General features: G+C 44.9%; 2 protein-coding genes across 6 annotated transcripts in view; one reads left to right on the top strand and one right to left on the bottom strand.

Annotated features, from left to right (window-relative positions):
* SIAE (sialic acid acetylesterase) overlaps positions 1–8,653 on the top strand; it is a 38,100-nt gene extending 29,447 nt beyond the window's left edge. For all 5 annotated transcript variants that reach the window (XM_018043176.1, XM_018043175.1, XM_018043174.1 and 2 more), the window contains exons 7-10: positions 204–337; positions 4,247–4,404; positions 5,371–5,563; positions 7,984–8,653. In XM_018043176.1, the coding sequence (XP_017898665.1) occupies positions 204–337; positions 4,247–4,404; positions 5,371–5,563; positions 7,984–8,235 (737 nt within the window). In that variant the 3' untranslated portion in view covers positions 8,236–8,653. The remainder of the gene's footprint in view (positions 1–203; positions 338–4,246; positions 4,405–5,370; positions 5,564–7,983) is intronic.
* TBRG1 (transforming growth factor beta regulator 1) lies at positions 12,023–23,619 on the bottom strand. Its single transcript, XM_005699574.3, has 9 exons — positions 23,232–23,619; positions 21,335–21,405; positions 20,115–20,347; positions 19,393–19,529; positions 18,949–19,095; positions 15,324–15,421; positions 14,984–15,094; positions 14,459–14,601; positions 12,023–12,382 (listed from the first exon to the last, which is right to left on the bottom strand). The coding sequence occupies exons 1-9, from the start codon at positions 23,379–23,381 to the stop codon at positions 12,237–12,239; spliced, it is 1,236 nt and encodes a 411-aa protein (XP_005699631.1). The 5' UTR covers positions 23,382–23,619; the 3' UTR covers positions 12,023–12,236.

Here is a 24,086-nt window from a genome sequence, read left to right as displayed (position 1 = left end):
CATGGCAGTGTCAGGCTTCCAGGGGTGTCAGGAGAGAGCAAACTCCAGAGCCGATTTGCTCTTGCAATGGTGTTTGCTGATGGCCCATTGGCCAGAGCAAACCCGAGGCCAGTCCAGCGAGACCTCAGGATGGAGGCTAGGGAGCAATGTGGGGTCATCTTGCATCTACCCCAACTCCCTCTCACAGTTTGGACTGTTTTCAGGGGAGTCCAATGTAAACTTTAACAGGGACCTGTACAATTGTACATTCCCTCTGCTCATTGATGACTGGCGCCAGACCTTCCACGATGGCTCCCAAGGGCAGACAGAGCGCCTCTTCCCATTCGGATTTGTCCAGGTAGGTGCTAAAAGGAAGAGGGTTTGTGGGCTTTGGTGGGGGAGATGCTGCTGAGATCTCTTCCCTGGAATCCGTATTCCTTTTTTTTTTTTTTTTTTTTTTTGCCCCCATAGCCTGCCTGTTGGCTCACTGACAGGACAATTAAATCTTAAAAAAATTATTAAGTAACCAGTATTTGGGCTTCCCAGGTGGCTCAGTGGTAAAGAATCTGCCTGCAATGCAGGAGATGTTGGTTCAATCCTTGGGTCAGGAAGATCCCCTGGAGAAGGAAGTGGTAACCCACTCGAGTAATCTTGTCTGGGAAATCCCATGGACAGAGGAGCCTGGTGGGCTACAGTCCATGGGGTTGCAAAGAGTCAGACATGACTGAAGCAACTTAGCACGCACACAACCAAGTTCTTAAGTGCTTCACTTCGCCTGTTCACACGACCCCTCCAGGACCCAGATGTCCCAGCGGTGCGGTAGTTCTGACTTTTCTAGAACATAGGAATTAAACAAGTAAGGTATGACAAAAACAAGACCCGCCTCACAACATAGGCACGAATCAGGCGTTAGTGTTCGAGCTGGACACCCCTGTCTGTAGGCGTCTGCCTCTGGTAGCCCACAGATACTTAGCTCTCACCAACCCCCTTGCCTCCCCTCCACCCTGTTCCTCTACTCTGTCCTAGTTCACAGGCCTTTTTTTGGATAAAAGATTTTTATAGACCTGCTTTCCACTTATAATTACTTTACAATCATTTCCTTTCTCCTTTCTTAACATTTGTTTTGACTTTGAACGAGAATATTCTGCTCATTATTTTCAAAATAGCAACGCCTGTCACCACTTCTGTATTACTGTTGGTAGAAACTACATTTGGTCCTTGGAGGTACTTTTTTTTGCCTCTCAGCCTGTGTACATGGTGATTGGAATGTGACTTCAATCAACTCAGGCCAAAAATACGTTTAAGTGTTTATTATATGCCACAAACTGTGTGAGCTACTAGAACTATGTAGCAGGAAGCACAGAGACCTGCTCCTTGTCCTGTACCCCTGGTTTAGCAGAAGTGCCTTAGCCTTGGGCGCCAGCTTTATCTTCATCAACAACAGTATGTTGGTTGCTTGTGAAAAATGGGGACCATAAATGTTTAACTTCAAAGGGAACTGTCAAATACAATAGTTTAATGGTTCCGAGCGTAGTCCAGGGATTTGCATCTCAGCTCTGGCACTTCCTTAGCTGTGTGATTTCAAATAAGACATCGAACCTCTTTGTTATTTTAAGTATTAAATGAGCTAGTCCATGTAAAGCTTGGCACAGGTGAGAAAATGCCTGTGTTTATTATTATTAATGAGAGAAATGGAAAACCTGGAGGGACAGTTGGTCTGTAAAGGAAGATGAGTTGGCTTGACGAAAGGGCTGCATGTGAAACTATGGCGGCAGTAACTGGAGCAGGCAGTTAGGTGGGGGATGTGAGCTCTGCGGAGAGGCTGGGGCTATACCCATGTGTCTGCGAGTCTAATACTGATGTGTGATCCGAGGCATGGGGAGAGAGAAGAGCCGGAGTTCAGGACTGGAGACCCTATTATTGTCGTTCAGTTGCTAAACTGTGTCCAGCTCTTTGTGACCACATGGATTGCGGCACGCCAAGCCCCTCTGTCCGCCACTATCTTCCAGAGTTTGCTCAAATTCAGGTCCATTGAGTCAGTTATGCCATCCAACCATCTCATCCTTGGAGAAGGCAATGGCAACCCACTCCAGTACTCTTGCCTTGAAAATCGCATGGATGGAGGAGCCTGGTAGGCTGCCGTCCATGGAGTCTTGAAGAGTTGGACACGACTGAAGCAACTTAGCAGCAGCAGCAGCATCTCATCCTCTGTCGCTCTCTTCTCCTCCTGCTCTCAATCTTTCCCAGCATCAGGATCTTTTCTAGAGTCAGTTCTTCGCATCAGGTGGCCAGAGTATTGGAGCTTCAGCTTTAGCATTAGTCCTTCCAGTGAATATTCAGGGTTGATTTTTACAGGGTTGCCTGGTTTGATCTTCTTGCAATCTAAGGGGCTCTCAAGAGTCTCCTCCAGCACCACAGTTCAAAAGCATCAGTTCTTCGGCACCCAGCCTTCTTTATAGTCCATCTCTTACGTCTGGACATGACTACTAGTCTCGAGGGAATATATGCTTTTTCAGAAGGATTTTGGAGAAACAGTGAACCAGACTACAAAACACAGATACTATTGTAGAATCCTGCAAATGCAGCCACTTTTATATTCTGTGGCTGTGACATGCCTTCTTTAGCAGCGGTGTTTCTTCTAATCCCTGCCAGTGGCTTGCTTTGTATCTCAGGGGAAAAACACAGGAATTTCCTGTGGGTGTAGAGTCTGCTGGTGCCCCCATGTGGTCAATCTGTAGTAGTACAGCTGATGAAGTAGTGGGGAATGACTGCAGAAATTCTCAGCCAACTGCCATTTTGAAACAACTTCCTTGGCTTGAGTGGCTCTTGGTAGCATTTTTCCCTCAGCACTTTAGGCTGGAACTCCCCCTAGACTCTTCCAGGGGGTTCTTGCAGGGATCTGCATCGTGGCGCCCGTTGCACTTGGCCCCACTTTCAGCCTTCTCTCCTGGGTGTTGTGTGGGAAGCAGCAGGGTTACTCAGTGGATCTTTTTATTGCCATTTTCTAGTTTTCATGACATTTCATTGCGAAGCCCCACCACCTTTTATCACTTCATGTGTTAAGGCCGATTTGCATAGGAGAGTTTAATAAGAATCAGTGGTGGGGAAAATGTACTCTTTCTTTCAGTGGGAGAAACCTCACGACCAGGTGGCAACAGGGCATGGGTGCTGGAACGTGCGAAGGACTGGGGTCTTTGATGAAGTCTGCTATGTGCTCAGGGGCAGATGCTGAAGCTGAAGCTCCAATACTTTGGCCACCTGATAGGAAGAGCTGGCTCTTTGGAAAAGACCCTGATGTTGGAAAAGATTGAAGGCAAAAGGAGAAGGGGCGATAGAGGATGAGATGGTTAGAAAGCATCACTGACTCAATGGACATGAATTTGACCAAACTCTGGGAGATAGTGGAGGACAGAGGAGCCTGGTATGCTGCAGTCCATGGGGTTGCAAAGAGCCGGACACGACTTAGCAACAAGGGCAGAGTCCTCTCCACTTCCCTACAGAGCTTTGCCCTGTGTTGTACACAGATGTGCAATAGGTCAGTGACCTACCGTTTTGCAACGGACGACCTCAGAACTTTGGGGCTGACAACAGCAGCCACTGCGTTTGCTCCTCGTTCCATGGGTTGGCCAGGCAGGGAGAGGTGGTCCCCCAGAGCGGCTCATTTCTGGTCTGGAACATTACCCAGGCTTGCTTGTGTGCCTGCAGCTGGAACTGAAGGATCCGGAATTCACGTGACTGGACCTTCAGCTGGGAAGGCCGGGGCATGAACCCCCCTCTCCTCATTGCCTTCCAGTTCCCAAGGGCCACTGTCTCCACATTTCGTCAGCAGGGTAGCAGCACTTTTGCTCCGTGGCCGTCTCAGGGTTCTGAGAAGACGGAACCAGAAGGCAAGCACTCCTGAGGCAGAGACTCAGTAGCTGCTCACCATCACCTCGGCTGCATGCTGTTTGTCAGAGCAAATCGCAGGCTTTAGCCCAAGTTCAGTGCAAGGAGAAATAGACTCCGGGTCTTGCTGCGAGGAGGGGGCTGGAGGGCGGAGTTCCACCACGGCTTGTGGGATGAGCAGTTCAGCCATGAGGGTGAGAGACTCGGTAAGAACATGTTGGATCAGCCTGTGGGCGAGTGAGTGAAGCAGAAGCAGGGGCTGCTTGTGAAAGACTCCAGTGTAGGTTTCTTTAAACAATTTTTTTCTTAGTGATTTTCTAGCTCTTTTGAAGTGTAGGTTTCCGATGCAGTGAAGTTCTGATGCACTGTGTCTACCTTCTAGTTATCTTCCTATTTGTTTGGTGAAGCCCTGAATGATGGACTTCCCCAGATTCGTTGGCATCAGACAGCCGACTTTGGCTACGTCCCCAACCAAAGGATGCCCAACACCTTCATGGCTGTCTCCGTGGATCTCTGTGATAGGAACTCACCTTTTGGCAGGTGGGTGCTTCTCGGGCTCTGCGTGAACAGTAATATGTGTTCTCTGTGGCCTTCTCTTGATGTTCACTTGTGAGGGGGCCTAAGGAGTGGACCCTAGAAGCATGATTTATCCACCATTCACACCCTGGATGTGCTGCAGTAACTAAAACCCCTCCCCACGGCGGGGCCTTGATGCCACCGAACCTTATTTCGTGTTGACACTCCCATGTCCAAAGAAGGTCCACCGAGGGGCTTTGCTGTCGTTGTCATTCACAGATCTAGTGACAGAGGCTCCGGGGGGATCTGTGCTTCCACAGCTGCCTGACGGTCTCATATTCACAGCCAAGCGGCTTCCACCCGAAGCAACACAAGTCTCTTCCGCTCACGTTGCACTGGCCACGGCGAGTCCCGTGGCCATGTCTATTGTTAGTAAGAGTAGGGAGTGGAATTCCACCACAGACTCAGAGGAGGACTAGCGGGCCGTTGGTGGACAGCCCCGGGGACTACCGCCTACTAGGATACCAGGGAGTGGCAGTGTGACCTGGAGCCCAGTGCAGAGTGTCCCGATTACAGTAGGAGCTTGAATGAATATTTGTTTTTTGAAAGAATGAATGTTTGTTGAGTGAACACATAAAACCTGGAGGGGGCCAAGGAGTGAAAACCTGATTCAGATGTAACACTTTGAGAACTTTGAGTGCTAGACTGAGAGCTCTTCTAGGTTAGTTCCAAAGTCTGCCCTCCCTCCCTCCTCTTCCCTTATTCCTTCCTTCCAGGCCATCAGTTATTTCAGGGTTCTTGACTCATAGAAGACCCATCTGTGGTTACAATTCACCATTTCTCTTAGGCTGACTAGCCTCAGGTCACTGGCTATTAGATTCAGTCTCACCTTCTTAAAGGGTTCTTTGTATAAGATTTCCTTTTTTTTTTTTTTTAAAGTGACTTGTTGAGCCCAAACCCTAAGTTCTCTCCCTGTTCTTCGTCCTGTAGCATTCACCCTCGAGATAAGCAGACGGTGGCCTACAGGCTGCATTTGGGGGCCCGTGCCTTGGCTTACGGGGAGAAGTTGATCTTTCAAGGACCACTGCCTCAGAAGATAGAACTCCTGGCCGACAAGGGGCTGCTCAACCTCACATATTCCCAGCCAATCAAGGTGCAGAGGCATGACGACAAGATATTTGAGGTGAGAGCTGCAGAAAACAATAGGGGTTCATCCTGTGTGGGGACCAGGATTTCCTCCACACTGAGGCTCATCTCTAATTATATACGAGGTGGGTCTTGGTTGGTCAGGGGCTAAGTTCACTCAGTGACGGGTAAGCAGCTCTTGATTCATTCACTTAGAGGCAATTTTGATGGGACAAAAGCTAATTTAAAAATTAAATCTATATTAAATAAAAAATGTATAAATGTTATAAATCTTTTTATTTTATAAAAATATATAATTTTGTTTAAAATTTATAAAATAAACTGAACAATTAAATTAGTTAATTAAATAAGTAATTAAAAATAAGATTATTAAAATTAATTAACAAATGAATTTGAGTCCATATTTTTTTTTCAGATTTTTTTTTTTTACTTTACAATATTGTATTGGTTTTGCCATACATCAACATGAATCCGCCACAGGTGTACACGTGTTCCCAATCCTGAACCCCCTCCTCCCACCACCCTCCCCATACCATCCCTCTGGGTCATCCCAGTGCACCAGCCCCAAGCATCCTGTATCCTGCATCAAACCTGGACTGGCGATTCGTTTCTTATATGATATTATACATGTTTCAGTGCCATTCTCCCAAATCATCCCACCTTCTCCCTCTCCCACAGAGCCCAAAAGTGTTCTATACATCTGTGTCTCTTTTGCTGTCTCGCATACGGGGTTATCGTTACCATCTTTCTAAATTCCATATATATGCGTTAGTATACTGTATTGGTATTTTTCTTTCTGGCTTACTTCACTCTGTATAATTGGCTCCAGTTTCATCCACCTCATTAGAACTGATTCACATGTATTCTTTTTAATGGTTATTAAAAAGATATTCCTTTTGTATTTTCCCTCCCAGAGCAACCATTTTTGCTCAGGACAGGTAGCATTATTTGTGGGTACCTATTTGAAAGGAAAGGATCCTGGCTGCAGAATATTTCTCTCATCCTTGGACATCTTTTTTTTTGTCACACTATCCTAAATTCTGATTTTGAGTTTAATCTCTCCTTTAAGAGATTTAAGTGTGGTGATTTGCAGCTTAGTTTGAATTACTGTAATGGGCTTCCCTGGTAGCTCAGCTGGTAAAGAATCCGCGTGCAATGTGGGAGACCTGGGATCCATCCCTGGGTTGGGAAGATACCTTGGAGAAGGGAAACGCTACCCACTCCAGTATTCTGGCCTGGAGAATTCCATGGACTGTAGTCTGTGGGGTCGCAAAGAGTCAGATATGGCGGGGCGACTTTCATTTTCACTGTAATGGAACTTTGTACTTGCTTCTAATACCTGGTGAGGTTCATTTCACTGCGGAACTGGGGCTGTTGATCAAACAGCTTATTTACGAGTCTCCTAGGGTTGAGGCTTCCTTCCTTGGTGGCTCGGTGGTAAAGAATCTGCCTGCCGATGCAGGAGACTCGGGTTGAATCCCTAGGTCGGGGATTCTGATCCCCAAGAGAAGGAAATAGCAACCCACTTCCAGTATTCTTGCCTGGGAAATCCCACAGAGGAGCCTTGTGGGCTACAGTCCATTGGGTCACAAAGAGTCGAACACAACTGAGCAAGTCAACAACATCAACAAGGCCAGGGTGGTGACTAGAGGCATCCCCAGATGGAATATTTAAATAAGTGTCTTTGGGAGTCCTGAGGCCCTTAGGCAATGGGGGGTGGTGAGTGAAAAGAGGGCATTGGAGGGACAATGAAAGAATGTTGAAGACACACTGTAATTACACAAGAGATCATGGGGCTGTTCCTCTTCTGGAATCCTCCTGCCTCAGGTGCTTACTTAGCACCTAACTCCACTTAGCTTCTTTGGATACTGGGTTTTAGATGAGTCCCAGCTCCCTGGAATCTGTGCATTCTGAGTTCCCCTCTGTAGTCAGCTGCTGGCAATCTGCCCACTGCCTGGCCCTGGAGTCGGAGTTGGGGCCAGGACAGATTTGAACCTTTGGGAACTGGGTATTTTAGTACTCCCTTCACCAGAATCACTTTCTGACTTGAGAACAGCTTACCATCCACAGTGTGCCCCTTCCTCTTCCCCCAGCTCCACTGGGAGCCAGAGAGCAGCCCAGAGGCTGGCTTGCTCACCCAGATTCCTGCCTGATTGGCGGGAAGACCACAGGAAGATTGTTCAGGGGAGCCTTTCCTAAGTGCTTCCTGTCTCCATGCTGTCTTGTCTCTCTCAGTAATTTGCTGTTTTATTTCTTGATCTCAGCTATTAATCTTGTAAACTGTTATTGTCGATCTGTGGCTGATAACCAGACCCAGTTTGTCCTGGTTATTGTAGAAAACATGTCCCTTGGCCAAGAGCAGCCCCCCTCTCCCTTCAGGCTGTCTGCAGAGCAGACACCTCTTGGTACATCCTCCCAACTATCCTAACCGTTCCTGTTCGTGATGCTCCTGTTTAGGTCGCGTGCTGCAGTGACCGCCAGTGCGAGTGGCTTCCAGCTCCCATGGACACCTTTTCCACCCAGACCCTGGCCCTGAGCATCACGTCTTGTCATGACAGCCCCGCTGCTCTTCGGTATGCCTGGACCCCGTGGCCTTGTGAATATAAGCAGTGTCCCCTGTACCACCCCACCAGTACCCTGCCAGCTCCTCCCTTCATCGCTCCCATTACAAACCTGGGCCCTGGCTACCACAGCAGGACTGCTAAATGATTTCATAGCAGTGTAAACACGTCTTAGACACAAGTGTGGATCCTTTAGATTTGGGCATTTAGGAGTTTAAATGACAACTACTGATTTTTAATGGAAATTAATCAAACTGCCTCACTGAGAGCACTCGGCTAGCACATGGCTGTTTCCATATTCTGAGATGCCAGGGCTGGTAGGTGAATGGAACGCTTGCCTTCTGCCCTCAGCCAGGCCAAGTATCCATAGTAGACTAATTACCGACTACAAACAAGTTGAACCCGTGTCATTCACTTCCTTCATTATTTGGAGTGAACAGTCTTTAACACTTTTGTGTTACCTCTAGACAGTGGAAACTCAGGATTGGAAGAGATTTCAAGGCTGTGGAGGCGGACTAGCATTTACGTGTTTGTTTTTTAATAAAATCTGACAAGTGGTTATCGAATTTCTGTAGTTTCCATTCTAAGCTTCCCAACAGTTTTTCCTCATGTGGAACTGAAATGTTTCTTCCGGTACACAACAGTCTTTCAGAGAAGTGAAGATGGCCCTATTTTGTGCTCAGCCTAAACTAATTCTGTTCCTTCAGTCTAAATGATAATGTGAACGTTTAAAACAAAGAAACCACAACCACGTGCAGGGATTTTGGGAGGCGAAAGGACGGCCTTGAGGCGGCAAGAGAGGGTGAGGTAGAGCAGCCGGTGCAGGAAGCACATGACCGCGGAGGTCACGGAGGGCAGACAGCGCTGCTGGGCTCTTGACAGGTAAGAGGTTTAACAACGAAAATAATCCAGATGGGAGATCAAAGAGAGTCTGAAAGTAAAGCTACATGATAAGCATTTAGAAAAGTAATCCAGATGGGACAAATGTGAAAGAGGGCTTTGGTGTATACTGTTGAGAATCATAATGGTGTTTACTGGCTGATTAAAAACAGCTGAAGGCACTTGATAATTGTCATCTATTAAGAAGCTGGAAATAAAAGTAACATCCTGACTCATGGGTACACATTGGTCTCTACACAAAACTGGGTTTGGAACAGGCTTGGAAATTGTCCTTTGAAGCTGAGAAAGGAGCGAGATGTATCTGCGAGTAGTTTCCATTGTCTTAATGTGAAAAACAAGCACAGAAGCACACACATCACTCGCCACACCTGCCCCAAGGGGTCCTAGTGTAACTGAACAGCAGGAATGCTTTGTTAGTGCCAGGATTTTATTTAAAATTTTATTTATTTTTTAATATTTTGGCTGTGCCACACAGTAAGCAGAATCTTAATTCCCCGACCAAGGATTGAACCTGTGCCCTCTGTAGTGCAGTCTTAACCACTGGACTACCAGGTAAGTCCCAGTACCAAGATTTTAGTTAGCAAAAACCAAAACAGCTATGCAGCATGCAAGGAACTTTGGCTTCTTGGAGGACTTCTAGTGTACAACTAACTCCTCATTCCTGCACGTTGGCCTCTGATTCATTTGACCTTACAGAAACCACAAACCCTGCACCAACTCCTGAGAAAAAAATCAATCTACTGTCTACCCCCAACATACAGGCGCTCAGTAGCTGTTCTAATCTGGAAGGAGCAAGAGACAGCCAAGAGCTCTAGGCCTACGTTCCCTTCACTCCTAGTAACCTAGGGTACACCGTATAATTGGTTAGATTTAGGTAGTGGATATCTTCATGCAAAGTCATGTGAAAATTAATTTATTTTTAATGGATGAATAATTTAAAACATTCTGTAGGAATTCAGTTTACTTCTCAAATGAAAATACTACTGTTTGAAAATGAAATTTATGATCACTGTAGACGACCTGGATGCTAAAGAAGAGCGTAGGCAAGTAAAATCACTCCCAGATTCATCATCTGGACACAGTGTTTTGGTGAATATCACTTGATTTGTTTGGGTCACATTTTACATACCACTACACCATATATTTTTCTGTAATTGGTGTTTTTGACTTATTCTAACAAAATAATTTTCCTAGGTAAAGTGAAGAGAGATTTCATTTGCTTCAGTCTGTGGGTGCCCCATACTTTAACCAATTTGCCATGAATGGACACAGAGGGTTTTAAACTGTGATAACTGTTACATGACAACATCATTCTGCACTTAATCTCTTAGGGTCCTTAATGTGAACTAACAGGTTTAAGGATAAATACGTTTAACATTTTAATACCTACAGCTTAACCCTTCCAAAGATTTCAACAGTTGACATTCCCACCAAGGTAGAGTCCCATATTTCCCCCCTATTCTCACCAACATTGAATACTGTCAAAGTTAAGAAATCTTTAACAATCCAATAGATGAAAAAAAAATTTAAGTGTATAGCTAGGACAGTATTTTTTCAAGTTATTTAAAACAACAATTCATAGTAAAAACACTTTGGATCATTCCACATATCCCCATGTGTACTAGTTGAATTCAACCTTTCAGCATGTCATGCATCCCAGTATGTTCTGTCTTCTAACTTAATTTTAAAAGATGTGGGTCTTGACTGCCAAAGTTGAAAACAACAAACAAGGCTGAGATTTGTAGTCTGAAAAACACTTCTGGGGAAGCTACAAATGAATGCTTATTGAAGTAAACCATGCACCGACTTATGGGCTCCCCTGTGGCTCAGCTGGTAGAGAATCCGCCTGCAGTGCGGGAGACCTGAGTTCCATCCCTGGGTTGGGAAGATCCCCTGGAGAAGGGAAAGGCTACCCATTCCAGTATTTTGGCCTAGAGAATTCCATGGACTGTACAGTCCATGGGATTGCAAAGAGTTGGACATGACTGAGTGACTGTCACTTCACTTCATGCACTACCTTATAAAAACTTTTTAATATCTTTCTTAAAATGAAGCTCACTGTGAACTTGTAATTAACTTGGGCTGTAACAGAATGAAAAGATACAGGTTATGTGCTAAAAGCAGCAGATACCATTTCTGTGTTAAGTGCAAATGGGTTCTGGCATCTGATGTAGAGAAATAAGAAAAACGAAAAACATCCAACAGTTTTGAGTGACCTCCTTTCTATCCCTGATTTGCTATTATCCATATTTTATTTTTGCACTGTAAAAGTTATACAAACTTGTAAGACCATAATTAAGAGTCATAAAATCAACATTAGTCACTTTAGCTTCTGATACCTTATGGTAGCCAGTGTAATGTGCTCTAAAGGCTGCATTTGATCCATCCCTCGGCTGTCCAGATACAGTCCATTAAAATGCCAGGCCCCCTGTTTGTTTTCTCCATTAGTGGCTATGAATTGTAGCACAGTGACAACCCAGTTCTCACCACTCCTTCCCCATCCTTCTATGTCTGGCCTCCTTTGGTTCCTTCCATTCCAGCCAGTGCTGGTTGCTAGCTGATTGAGAGTGAATCATCACACAAGGTACGGTGGAGGTGAACTGGCTGGGCTTCAGTGATAGGGTAAGCCTCTACCTTAATGCTCTAAGTGGAGTCCAGAAAATTCTGTTATATAGAATGCAGTGTTATTACACTAATAATGAACTGATGGGGTGAGTCTGTTATGGAGGATGGGAACCAATCATGTTGTGTTAGTGTGTGGCTTCAATGCATTCAGCGGAGCCACAGAGGGGATGTAGACAAAGCTAGAGATGATTTTTTAGATCCTTTTGTGAAATGTGAAGAAGATGAACAGTGGGCCTTGGACTGGACCTTCCAGCTTGGGGATGAGTAGGATCTGATTCTGATCACACTGACATGAAGATAAAGTAGCAGCTGGCTGCAGGGGCTGAGACAGTCAACGACCCAGGCTCAGATCAAGGGTGGAGGGTTGTCAGAAGGTGTAAAATTCTGATTATATCGTGATGACAACAAGATGAAAATAAGCAGAACTGTCATCAGAAATTTATTACTAAAAATAAAACCAAGTTGAAGTTTTTCCCAGGAAAGCTGTCACCATGGGAACCTCTGCGACAAAATGTGTTAATTTACTATCTTCTTCACTCCTGAGTTGCTGCCTTCTTCTATATAATCTAATTAAGCCAAAATACCCATCCTGATGAGAATGATGTGGTATCGATCCCTTTTACTTCAATCTGAAGACTGAGATGGGCTACACGGTGATGGAGACTTCAGGTGCTGTAGGTGAGCATCTACCAAGGGTTCATGGGTCAGGAACATGGGTTGGTAAGAAGACACAAAGGCGGTAGGCTGAAGCTCTGGGAGGTCCAAGGATCCTGGAGAAAAAAATTTCTTAAGTTCCAGTGCTGCCTGGGAATCTTAAGAGACTGGCTTGATCAGACACACAGATATCCTTTTAATTCTTTCAACTCCTTCACATCTGTCAGACCAATTCTGCCCTCGTTTGATAAGACAGGACAGATATTTACTTTTACAATGAAACAAACTGGCTGAAATACAGCAAGTGGTGCTGGGAAAGCTGGAGAGCCACATGTAAATCAATTGCAACCCTAGACCCTACACAAAAATAAACTCAAAATGGCAAAGACTTTATATAAGATACGACACCATAAAACTCCTAGAAGAGAACACAGGCAAAATATATGACATAAATTGAATGTTTTATGTTTTCTTAGGTCAGTCTCCCAAGGCAAAAGAAATAAAAGCAAAAATAAACAAATGGGATCCAATCAAACTTAAAAAGTTTTCACATAGCAAAGGAAACCATAAAATGAAAAGACAACCTATGAACTGGGAGAAAATATTTACAAATGATGTGACTGACAATGGTTTTGTTTCCGAAACATACTAATAGTTCATACAGTTAAAAAAACAAACAAAACAAAACCCAACTGAAAATGAGCAGAACATCTAAACAGACATTTCTCCAAAGAAGACATACGTATGTCCAACAGGCACATGAAAAGATGCCGCCGCCGCTGCTAAGTCGCTTCAGTTGTGTCCGACTCTGTGCGACCTCACAGACGGCAGCCCACCAGGCTCCCCCGTCCCTGGGATTCTCCAGGCAAGAACACTGGAGTAGGCTGCCACTTCCTTCTCCAGAAAAGATGCCTATCATCCCTAATTATTACAGAAATGCAAATCAAAACTACAATGATGTACCACCTCACATTAGTCAGAATGGTCATCATTAAAAAGGCTACAAAATAACAGATGTTGGAGACTGTGGAGAAAAAGGCACCCTTCTCCACTGTTGATGGAATGTCAGTGGGTGCAGCCACTGTGGAGAACAGCATGGGGGTTCCTCAAAACACTACAGTTACAAACCTGATCAAGCAATCCCACTCCTGAGCATACGCCCAGACAAGCCCATAACCAGGGGTGTCGTGTGCACCCCTGTGTTCACAGCAACAGCACAGCCAAGCCACCGATGGCTGAGTGAATGAAGGTGTGGCATGTAAACACACAAACACACACACACACACACACACACACACACACACGGCGATATAATGCAGCAATGAAAAAGGACGAAACAATGCCATCTGCAGCAACATGGATGGACAGGTTACTATACAAAGTGAGGAAGTCAGAAAGAGGAAGACAAATCCCATATGATATTGCTTGTATGTGGAATATAAAATACAACACAAATGAACATATCCACAAAACAAAAACAGACTCATCGACATAGAGAACAGACTTGTGGTTGCCAAGGGAGAGGAAAGGATTGGGAGTTTGGGATTAGCAGACTAGACATGCACCCATAATGGATAAAAAACAAGGTCCTAGTGTACAGCACAGGGAACTATAGTCACTATCCTGTGACAAAACAGAATATAAAGTGTGTATGTACAGCAGAAATTAATAGTGTAAATCAACTAAACTTAAATGTTACAGAAAAAAAAGGAGAAAACTGTGGCGGAAATAGATTAAGTAACTTGCCTAAGGTTACAGAGCACAGTGGGCAAAGACAGAGAAGTTAATTTTATTTTCTCATTTCTAGTCCAGAGCTCTCCCTATATGACTCCCATGCTGGATCCTCTGATCACTCCACTCATTGGTGGGGGGAATCCATGGAGCACAGGCAGGACCAAGGCCATGGATTTCCTCACTACATGTTATGTTTCAAGTCCCACAGTAAACTTCCCCTTAGAGTTCTGCTGAGGACATCCAGCTTAGAAAATGAACTGCCCTAAGTTCTTGGTGAGCCCTGCCACCCCAGGATCTCAGCCACGTCTTGAGACTTCTGCTAGGGCTACCTGTGGCTGGAGCAGGGAAAGCCCTTGTCACTCACTGCCCAGGTCAGTGGGATACTCGGCGATGAAGGAACAGGGAAGGCAGCCTAAAAATGGTCAACTTTCAAACCAGAAGGGAAAAAGAAAAGATACCTTGTAGAATGGGATCACTATGATCTTCATCGAAGGTGTGTCTCTGAAAGGCTGCAAAGCTTGTAGCTATGTCATTCTCTAGCTGTTCTTGTGGTGGGGGGCTGTCTCCAGGTTTGCACACATCAAACTTCACCCACTGGTAACTGCAAGACCAAAGGGAACATTATTGAGTCGTCTTTTGGCTGTTAACAATCCATTCGTCCCTCCAAAGGGATCAGGTATTTTTTTCTTTAGGTCTCTCCTATTTATATATTGGAAAAACAGATTGAAAAGCACACAGACAGGCGTCTCTAGTGACACTTATTCTGCAGGACTTCCCCATCCGTTTGCTGTCATGATGCACACAAATGGTGAGACCCTCACGACAGCGGGGGACCGTCCCCAGGCCGCAGAAGACAATCCTGTGCCTTGTGTATAGAAGCAGCTCAGTAAATAGATGAGCAAGCAGAGCCGTGACCACCAGTTTAGTCCCTGGCCCACTGATCATGGAGCTTCTTTCAAGGAAATGGATTCGACCCCACTTACTTGACACATTTTCGAGCTCCTGGACAACTCTGGATCAGGTTGTGGATGGTTGGATGAGAAAACCCAAAAAAGTCAGCTCCAGATGGATGCAGGTTGGGTATTAGTTTTCCCCTAAATGGGAGAGAGAATTTTTGCTTGAGAGCTGAGAGATGAGTATGAACACACAGAGTAGTCTTTCCTGACTTGGAGAGTCTGGAGCCTGTAGCCGCCAAGATACACCAAGGACACAGGCTAGCTTTCTATACAATAAGGGCTCTCTACTCATTGAAAGCAAGACAGAAGGTCTCACTGTACCCCAACTGACCTTTCTAGCCTGCCTTCCAGTTACTGGTCAACTTACATAGCCGCGCTGATGGTCTTGAGTAGCTCTGCATGACAGGCATCAGCAGAGGAGCTGATGATAGCATTCTGGGGGTCGTCTTCAGGAACAATTTCAAACTGAGAAAGATAAAGGAGCAATGAGCCCAGTCTTTAGGGAGAAGGTGGCAGAATCACACTGCTGCTACTGCTATTCTTCACTCTGGAACCTGAAGCAAGGTGTACCTCTTGTTTAACAGTGTCTTGGCTGTTAGACACTCCAAGCCATAAAACAAAGAAAGGTTTTTCAACTGTTTGATTCTACACCCTTTGTTTAACTACTGTCCAGAGGGCAATGCTTAATTTGTTCCATACCTTTCCAGATGCTTTCTTAGCCACTAACATATTTTAAGCTATAAATACAGATGATATTTTAAAACAAATAAGATTGTTCTCCACATAATCTTATATTGATTTTACAATATCCAGGAAGAGATCTAGGCCATTTTGACTACAAATCCCCATTTCACGTTATTTTTTGAGTTGCAAAATATCTTGATTGTTTATAAAAAGAAACAGATCAAAATTCTACTAATACTGAGGAATTTTTGCCAGGAAAGTATTTTATAACAAGTGTGATCTAGCTAACAATTCCCTGACAAATTTTCTATACTGTTTAAAAGACTTTTGACCAAAAAAAAAGAAAAGAAAATTCTTTTCTGTAACAGGTTCTATATTTAGTCAGTTAAATTCCTTGATCAGTTTTCTATAAAGTTCAATTAAGCAGTTTCCAGTCTTTCAAAGTTTGATCAAATTATTCCACACAGGATTAATCTATTTTCTGTATATCTATATATATACACCCACACACATACACACTACATATATTTATATATAATTTATATGTGTCTACAATTATGTGCATTTTTCATTTTTTTTAAGAATCCAAAACAAACCTTACTGAGTAGCTTCTACTACTGTTAGTTTTCTTCTGTGGTTATTATTTCATGTGATTCAATCTTCCTGTGTCGAATTTCAAAGCTCTTTAAATTTTGTCAATAATAAATTATATTGTCAGTAGTTTCAGTCAGAATGGTTTTGTTATTTCAATGACATTTGTTGCAAATTTAACATTCTGATGGTTTATACTGATTTCTCAGCTAACTCATGAAAAAACTGTGAACAATTATCTTTAAATATTTCAGGGTTGCTCTTCTATTTGATATTGATCACACCAATTCCAATCTTTTATATTGTATATACACTTATATATCCTATCCAAGCAAAGCACAGTTAAAAGCCTAAAATGTATTATTTTGGTCTTGGGAATCTTTCTCTACTTCATTCTTTTAACTGTTGTATAATATTACACAAGGTGGATATATCTTAATTTTTAACCGTTCTCCTAATGATGGCTATTTAGGCTACTTTTAAATTCTTGCTATTGCAAACAATGTCGCAATTATACTGTTACATGTAACTCTTCTGTTCACATTTGTGCATCTAAGACGTTCCAGAATATCTAGAAGTATCCTGGGCCAAAGATTCACACATTAAAATTGTTGATACTACCCCAGCAGCCTTCCAAAAAAAGGAACTTTACAATTTTCACTCCTACTCATGCCATTTGTACTTGTTTTCCTACACGCTGGCCAACATTTGCTATTATCTGATATTTGCGTATGAGAAAAATAAGATTTTTGTTTTGTTTTCATCTCCCTAACTACGAGTGCTGTCTGCTCTCATCGACCATCTGCACTGTTTCTGTGAAATACCTGTTTTTTTTTTTTTATCTGATTGCTTTTATATCTTAGACTACAAGAGCACTTTATCTGGATTTTAATCCACTGTGATATGTTTTCTTCTTGTTTGTTGCTTAAGTTTTAACTTTGATTATGGTGGTTTTTACCATTCAGAAGTGTTTAAAATTTTAATAGTCAAATCTGTTACTATTTTCCATCATGGCTTCTACTTTCACATCTTGCTTAAGAAAACCTTTCCCCTCACCCTAGGACTATAAAAATATTGTTCTGTGTTTTAACATATTACAGTATAGAACCTTCTATGAAGCTAAAGCAAGTAAAAGTCATACTTGCATTTATAGTTAAATAGATGAAATAGAACTGTCTGGAAACACAACAAAGTATTACATGTATTTAGTATACATTAAAGGTGTCACTTGATGTCAGTTAGGGGAGAAAAGGAAAGCTTAGTCTGTAGAATTCTCTGGGCCAGAATACTGGAGTTACAGGTAGCCTTTCCCTTCTCCAGGGGATTTTCCCAACCCAGGGATCAAACCCAGGTCTCCCGCACTGCAGGCAGATTCTTTACCAGCTGAACCACAAGTAAAAGCCCACTTCACTTCACTTCAAAGGTGTCACTTGATGTCAGTTAGGGAAAAAAAATGAAAGCTCACAAGGTACCTGAAAATTCTGTCTGGATGGACTAATGGCTTAATAAAAGAAACAAAAAAACCCTACAGAATCTGTGTTTTCAAAAATACTTTAGCATTTGTCTTTCAGGGCTCCTTGGTGGCTCAGACGGTAAAGAATCCGCCTGCAATGCAAGAGACCCAGGTTCAATCCCTGGGTTGGGAAGATCCTCTGGAAAAGGAAATGGCAACCCACTCCAGTATTCTTGCCTGGAGAATCCCATGGGCAGAGGACCCTAGTGGGCTACAGTCCATGGGATAGCAAAGAGTCGGACATGACTGAGGAGCTAACACTTCCAGAGGAAATTAAGGACCAGCTTGTTGGTTGCCATTAGATTTTCCTTAAATATATAGATTTGTTATAAACACTGCTACAACATCAAGTCTGTCTGTTAGAACACTTTCTAAACAGAAATGCTGCATGGCCAAGGTCATCAGAACTCTCAGCTGCATTTAACAGCCTTCTAACAAGGATAGGAGTGATGCAGTATTATCCACAAGTGGCAGGCAGGCTCTCAGCTTCTGCTCCAAGCTTCCACCCTATTTTCCAGCCATTTGCAACATCATCAGACAGCAAAGCCTGCAACTCTGACAACAGTCTATCTTCCCCAAGGATCAGAGGACATGGTGTGGGAAAATGAACCGACTTGAACCACAGCACTGAGAGGACGCGCAGTCAGGGATTTCCTCAGTAGTCCAGTGGTTAAGAGTCCGCCTGCCAATGCAGGGTCACGGGCTCAATCCCTGGTCCCAGATCTCACCTGCCATGCAGCAGCTAAGCCCATGCGCCAGAACTATTGAGCCTGAACGCCTAGAGCCCGTGCTCCACAAGAAGCCACCGTGATGAGAAGCCCGCACACAGCAATGAAGACCCAGTGCAGCCGAACATAAATGAATAAATTAAAAAAGAAAAAGAGCGTGTGCAGGCAAAAGTGAATACATAGTTTCTCTGCTGCCTCCATTTTGGTTCCACCTCAACTGGCAGAGTGTCACACTAATCTTCCCTGAGTGTAAGCCTGCACTCCACACACGAGCAGTTTGGTCAGGCCTCACACGGTCACCAGTAACGTGAGGAGCAGGACGGTTTAGGGGAAGGGGTGTCAGTCAGGGAATCAAACGGATGCAGATTCACATCCCGGCTCCATCACTTACTGGCAGAGTGCCTGTCACAGAGAAGGTTCTCAGAAAAAGAGGGGAAGAAGAAACGAAACCCAGCAGTTATCCTTAGGGCGGGTACCTGAGGCTGCGTGCCACCGTCCTTGATCTGACAGGTGTACAAACATTCCTGGTCCGGACTCCGCATGCTGGCATAGACCCGAGTGCTGCAGTAGCCCACGGGGTAGATGGCAGTCTCGTCATGGAAGCCAGGTCGGTCGGTGATGATCTAGAAAAGAAAAGATCCCCCCAACTTGCCACTGAGGTCGCTGGAGAACTGAAAAGCCCAGGGTACTGTGGAAGCCTCTAGAACCACCTTGGGGCTGAAAAGAGTGACTCAGATCAGAGAGACAAAGAGCGCTGGATGTGCAGCCGATGAAAACAATCTGCATTCCTAGGGACTAGAGGTTTTCAGGGGTTGGTCTGGATCAGCAAGGGACTGCTGCTAATGGGAACAGGGAGGGAAGGCTCAACCCCGCTCCCGAATCTCTGCTGCTCCTCTCTCTTGGTCGCTGGGCTCACTCACCTCCCCCAGGCTATACACTGTTAGGCCCCCCAGTCCGATGGGGAACACAGGCCGTCCTGAGGGGTCCAGGGCAATGGGCTGAACCGGCTTGCGAGCACCTGCCTCCATTTTCTTTTTCTTGGATGTTTTCTTCAGAACTGAAACGCAAATCTGGGGTCACCCACTTTAGGTCCCTCCCAATGCTGAGGGGAAGGGAAAAATTTTACATGATGCTAAGAGCAATGAGACAATCCTGGTTCTACGCACACACTGAAAGGGCAAATGGGGCTCTTCCCCAAAGCCCTGTTTATCTTTCTAACCCACCCACCTGGCTGTAACCAATTTCAGCATCAGTTCTTAGGATCTAGAAGCCTTATATTTTGTAAGGCTTCCGGCTTCACTTATAAGGTCAGCAATTTCCCAAGCCATGTGTGCTCAAAGGCCACCGAGCCCATTTCCCTGCCTCTAGGAAAGACTGAACTGGAGGCTCCCAGACAGTTTGGAGTGTAGGAGAAGTAGGGGAGGCACTGAACTGCTCTCATTATGTTTAATCAGGTCTAACCATGATTCCTCTACCCGGAGTGGCTCGAAGACATTTGGTTTTCAAGGGCTTCTACCAGGGGTGCTTGAGGACCAGTGAGGATTTACATCATCTCTGTAGCCGAGTGTCTACCAGTCAGGACCAGGTTCCTTTCATTAGCTGCTGAGCCACCAGGACAACTGACATCCTCTCCCCAAGGTACCTTCCAGTTTGTTGTTCTCTTTGCCTTTTTCTTTTTTCTCCTTCTTGGATTTCTTCCCAAATGGTTCTTCAGCCCCAGTGCTCGGCCCAGAAACTGGCCCAGCTCCCTGGAGGGTTCCCACAGAGCTGGCCACACTGTAAGTCAGAGGCAAACTGGAGCTGTGGGAAGGAGCTGCAGCCTGAACATCCCCTTCAGTTAAGGCCTGTAGCTGGAGGAGCTTCTTTAGCAAGTACCTGAGGTTGGGGAGGAAAGGGAGAAAGGGTATGAGCTGCTGTTTTGTCTCAATTCCATATTTTATTGAAGTACTAGGAAAAGTCAGAAGTACATGCAAAGATGATCACATTCACAAAAGTAAAGTTCTTATTGAACCCTGGGAAAAACGAAGCTCCAGAGGATAACACCTCAAGAAACTAAGAATAAAGGACTACAGTGCATCCCTTCTGCATATGGAGAGCTCTTCTAACTGGATGCTGGAAGATGTTAGGCTTCCAAAGGGCACATATCATGAGCTGCTCACTCAGAGTACTCAGTTCAGTTCAGTCGCTCAGTCGTGTCAGACTCTTTGCGACCCCATGAATCGCAGCACGCCAGGCCTCCCTGTCCATCACCAGCTCCTGGAGTTTACTCAAACTCATGTGTATCGCACCAGTGATGCCATCCAACCATCTCATCCTCTGTCATCCCCTTCTCCTCCTGCCCCCAATCCCTCCCAGCATCAGGGTCTTCTCCAATGAGTCAATTTTTCACATGAGGTGGCCGAAGTATCAGAGTTTCAGCCTCAGCATCAGTACTTCCAACGGAGACTGGTCTCCTTCAGGATGGACTGGTTGGATCTCCTTGCAGTCCAAGGGACCTGCAAGAGTCTTCTCCAGCACCACAGTTCAAAAGCATCAATTCCTACAAACTGAATAAATATTTGTAGGGAAAAAAATGTAGCTTTTAATTCCCTGGCTTTTATAATAGCAGAGTTATAATAAGATTACTTAATAGATGTGGTCAGAGGGTTTTGTCAGAAAGATGGAGAGAGCTGTTTCATCATCAATAATCTAACATGACCTGGGTTGCTATGAATCAGTACCACAGGCTGTGAGTTTCTCTGGACCACACTGGTGGCCGGTGCAAAGTAGAAAAATCTTGATGGAGGAAAAACCCCCCAAGGGCACCAACACCATATCAATCACCAAAAATGTGATTCTGAACACAAAGTGACCCCAGCTCACCGTCTCTCTTCTTTTGCTTTAAGAAATTTTTCCTCAAGACGAGCAATTTCATCACAAATAGCAGCATTTTCCTTGAAGAAAAATTTGGAATATAATCACACAAAAGGAATAAAAGATCAAAGTATGCTGAGAAGAGGAGTTATATTCCAAACCAAAGAGCTATGTGTTGCTAGGGAGAAGAGCCAGTCTACACTGCAGACAGACTGTAACGAAACCTGTAAGTAAAGGTAGGGCCAATTTCTACTATGGGCAGAGTAGTAATTTGGAAACTGCACCACCTTTGAGTGAAAAGGGGGAGTTAGTAATGATTTTGCCAGTACAATACGGCAAAGTAGGGTGTCCCAGAAAAATCAACACATATGGTCACCTTAATTAGGGTAGCCTTCAGCAGTGAGAAGGCCATACTGCTCAAATCTATAGATACTTTAGCTCAACCCTTATAACCACGGGGAATGTCCTCATTCCCAAGTGCTTTGACTCTTAGAGAGCTTATAAAGCAACCTAACCCAAAGCAAAGCATACAGTAATGAACCTTAAAGAGAAAAATCTGGATGGAACAAAATCTAGTCTAGTCTATAAAATTTAAACTTCACAACCTATTTATATGTATTCAAGCATCATCTTTCTTTACTGATGGCTCCATTCATCTCCCAAACATGAGTCCTGAGGGGACTGTTTCAATCTGGATGTTCCACAGTTGGGACCTCAAATGTTGAACGATCAAAACACCTTTTTTCTTCACAAAACTTTCTTCATGGGTCTGATGGAACCAATAATCTAATTAATACAGGTGCCAAGCTTTAGGTACCGCTAATATTTAGGGATAAAAGAAAGGCAACATCAATTAGATACCAAATCCTTTAAATTCTGCTTTTCTTACTTCTCTCCAGTACACATAGCAGGTGGCAAATAAATCTCCTCAGAATAAGTGTTCTAATTTCCAAACCTTTCCTTGGGCGTCCAAAAAAGCTAAGAGATGTTCAAATTTTGGTATGCGAAGAGGTAAGGTGTTGATTCACATGTGGGAAGACATTTGAGATACTTGCTATCTCCAAGCACTGAGCTGAGCTTGAGCAAGCCACAAATTCGTCTAACAGTTGTGGCTGGCAAACCAGAAAGAGTTCATTCATTCAATAAACCCGCTGCACCTACAATAAAAGATCAGCAGAAAACTCGGAAGACTCACAAGAGATCAGAAGCGGGGACTATTGAAAACTTTCATGTGCCTGTTCAGGGAAGGGGTCTGCTGTGGGCGTGCGGAGTGCGTGGCAAACAGGCTGCGGTAATGGAAGTAACAAACTACAATGAGGTGTTTGACTTGTTGGAGTCAGGGCTCTGCCAGAGTTCTCAAGTTTCTTTGGAGAACCAAAGGCATTTCCAAGGATTCTGTGGCAGAAATGAAGTGGCTCAGTCGTGCCCGACTCTTTGCGACCCCATGGACTGTAGCCTGCACCAAGCTCCTCCATCCATGGGATTTTCTAGGCAAGAATACTGGAGTGGGTTGCCGTTTCCTTCTCCAGGGAATCTTCCCAACCCAGGGATAGAACCCAGGTCTCCCGCATTGTAGATAGACGCTTTACCTTCTGAACCACCAGGGAAGTCCCAAGGATAATGACTAAAGCTTACTGACACATCTTCTAGGTACTGGCCCCTTAACTTTCCTCATTTAATCTTCATTAACTCAGCAAGGTAGTTGGTTATTAGCGCTCATTTGTAGACAAGGAAACAGAATTACAGGAATTACGTAATTCGCACAAGGCTAACAACAAATAATGTACCCTGGAAGAGCTAACAATCTATTAACACTCCCACTCGGGGAAGGGGAACAGTTCAGGGAAAGATTTCGCGAGTTAGGAGGGGCTAAAGGTGGAGAAGGCCCGAGCGGCGGCATACTTACAAACACCGTGGCTTTCGCCGCTCTGCGCAGCCGCAGGTACTTGAGCCGGTACTTTTCGTTCTGGCTCTTCTTCGGGAGCTTTTTCATCCTGGCCTTGCTGGACTGCTGCGGGTCTCGCGGCGAGGAGGCCAGGCTGCCCAGCAGGCTCATGGTCCGGCCCCGCTATGGGGGCTCCAGGGCGCGGCCTGCATCAGCCCTTCCGCTGAGGAGCGGCCCTCAGTGCCGGCTTGGTCTGGGCTGGGCTGGCGGGAGGGGCCCTCTAAAAAACGACCTCTCTGGAAGGTTCACCAGGCGCCTGGATAGGCCAGGCGACCCAGGTAACCGAACCAACTCCAGGCGCCTCCTGCACTTCCGCGTCTGCCTCGGAAGTCAGCCGCGACCGGAGGTTACGTCACGGCGTCAACCTCACGTAACTTCCGGTGCTGGGATCCGGGCGGTCTCTGCAGGGCGAGTCCGCGGCTCGGGAGGCGGGGCCTGATGAAGAGGGAGAGCGGTTGGAAACAACCGTTTGAGACGTTGTGTACGTTTTTGTGTTTAGCTGAGGCTTGTTACTGTTGAGCTAAAGACCAACACACAAAAATCACACGGTTCCTAAGCCCGAAGTGTTTTAGCACCTGTTTCCCACATTCCTTACAGACTGGCCTTCCCCGATTGTACGACGCGCTGGAGCGCCATAAGGGGACTGCTGTTGGCTTTGCTTCTTTTCTTCATACAGCTCGCATAGATGTTTCCTGAGGGCCTAGTACGCTATCGTTTTACTGGGATTACAGTGGTGAATAGAAAAAAGAAGGCCCCTGGTTTCAGATTAGAATCTAGTAGGGAAGATGGAAGATTTAACCAGCACTTTTAATAAGG

Source organism: Capra hircus, chromosome 29 (genome assembly GCF_001704415.2).
Source record: "Capra hircus breed San Clemente chromosome 29, ASM170441v1, whole genome shotgun sequence".
In the NCBI taxonomy this organism is placed as follows: Eukaryota; Metazoa; Chordata; class Mammalia; order Artiodactyla; family Bovidae; genus Capra; species Capra hircus.
Note: the sequence above shows the minus strand (reverse complement) of the source record. Positions and strands in the feature narration are given on the sequence as shown.

Excerpts from the sequence above, each read along its gene's own strand:
- TBRG1 (XM_005699574.3), bottom strand. The coding sequence starts at position 23,381 with ATGAGCCTGCTGGGCAGCCTGGCCTCCTCGCCGCGAGACCCGCAGCAG. Across the intron at positions 21,406-23,231 it reads CGGCGAAAGCCACGGTGTTT|GAAAATGCTGCTATTTGTGA; the intron begins GTAAGTATGCCG and ends TTTTTCTTCAAG. Across the intron at positions 14,602-14,983 it reads GGAGCTCGAAAATGTGTCAA|TTACCAGTGGGTGAAGTTTG; the intron begins GTAAGTGGGGTC and ends TTGGTCTTGCAG.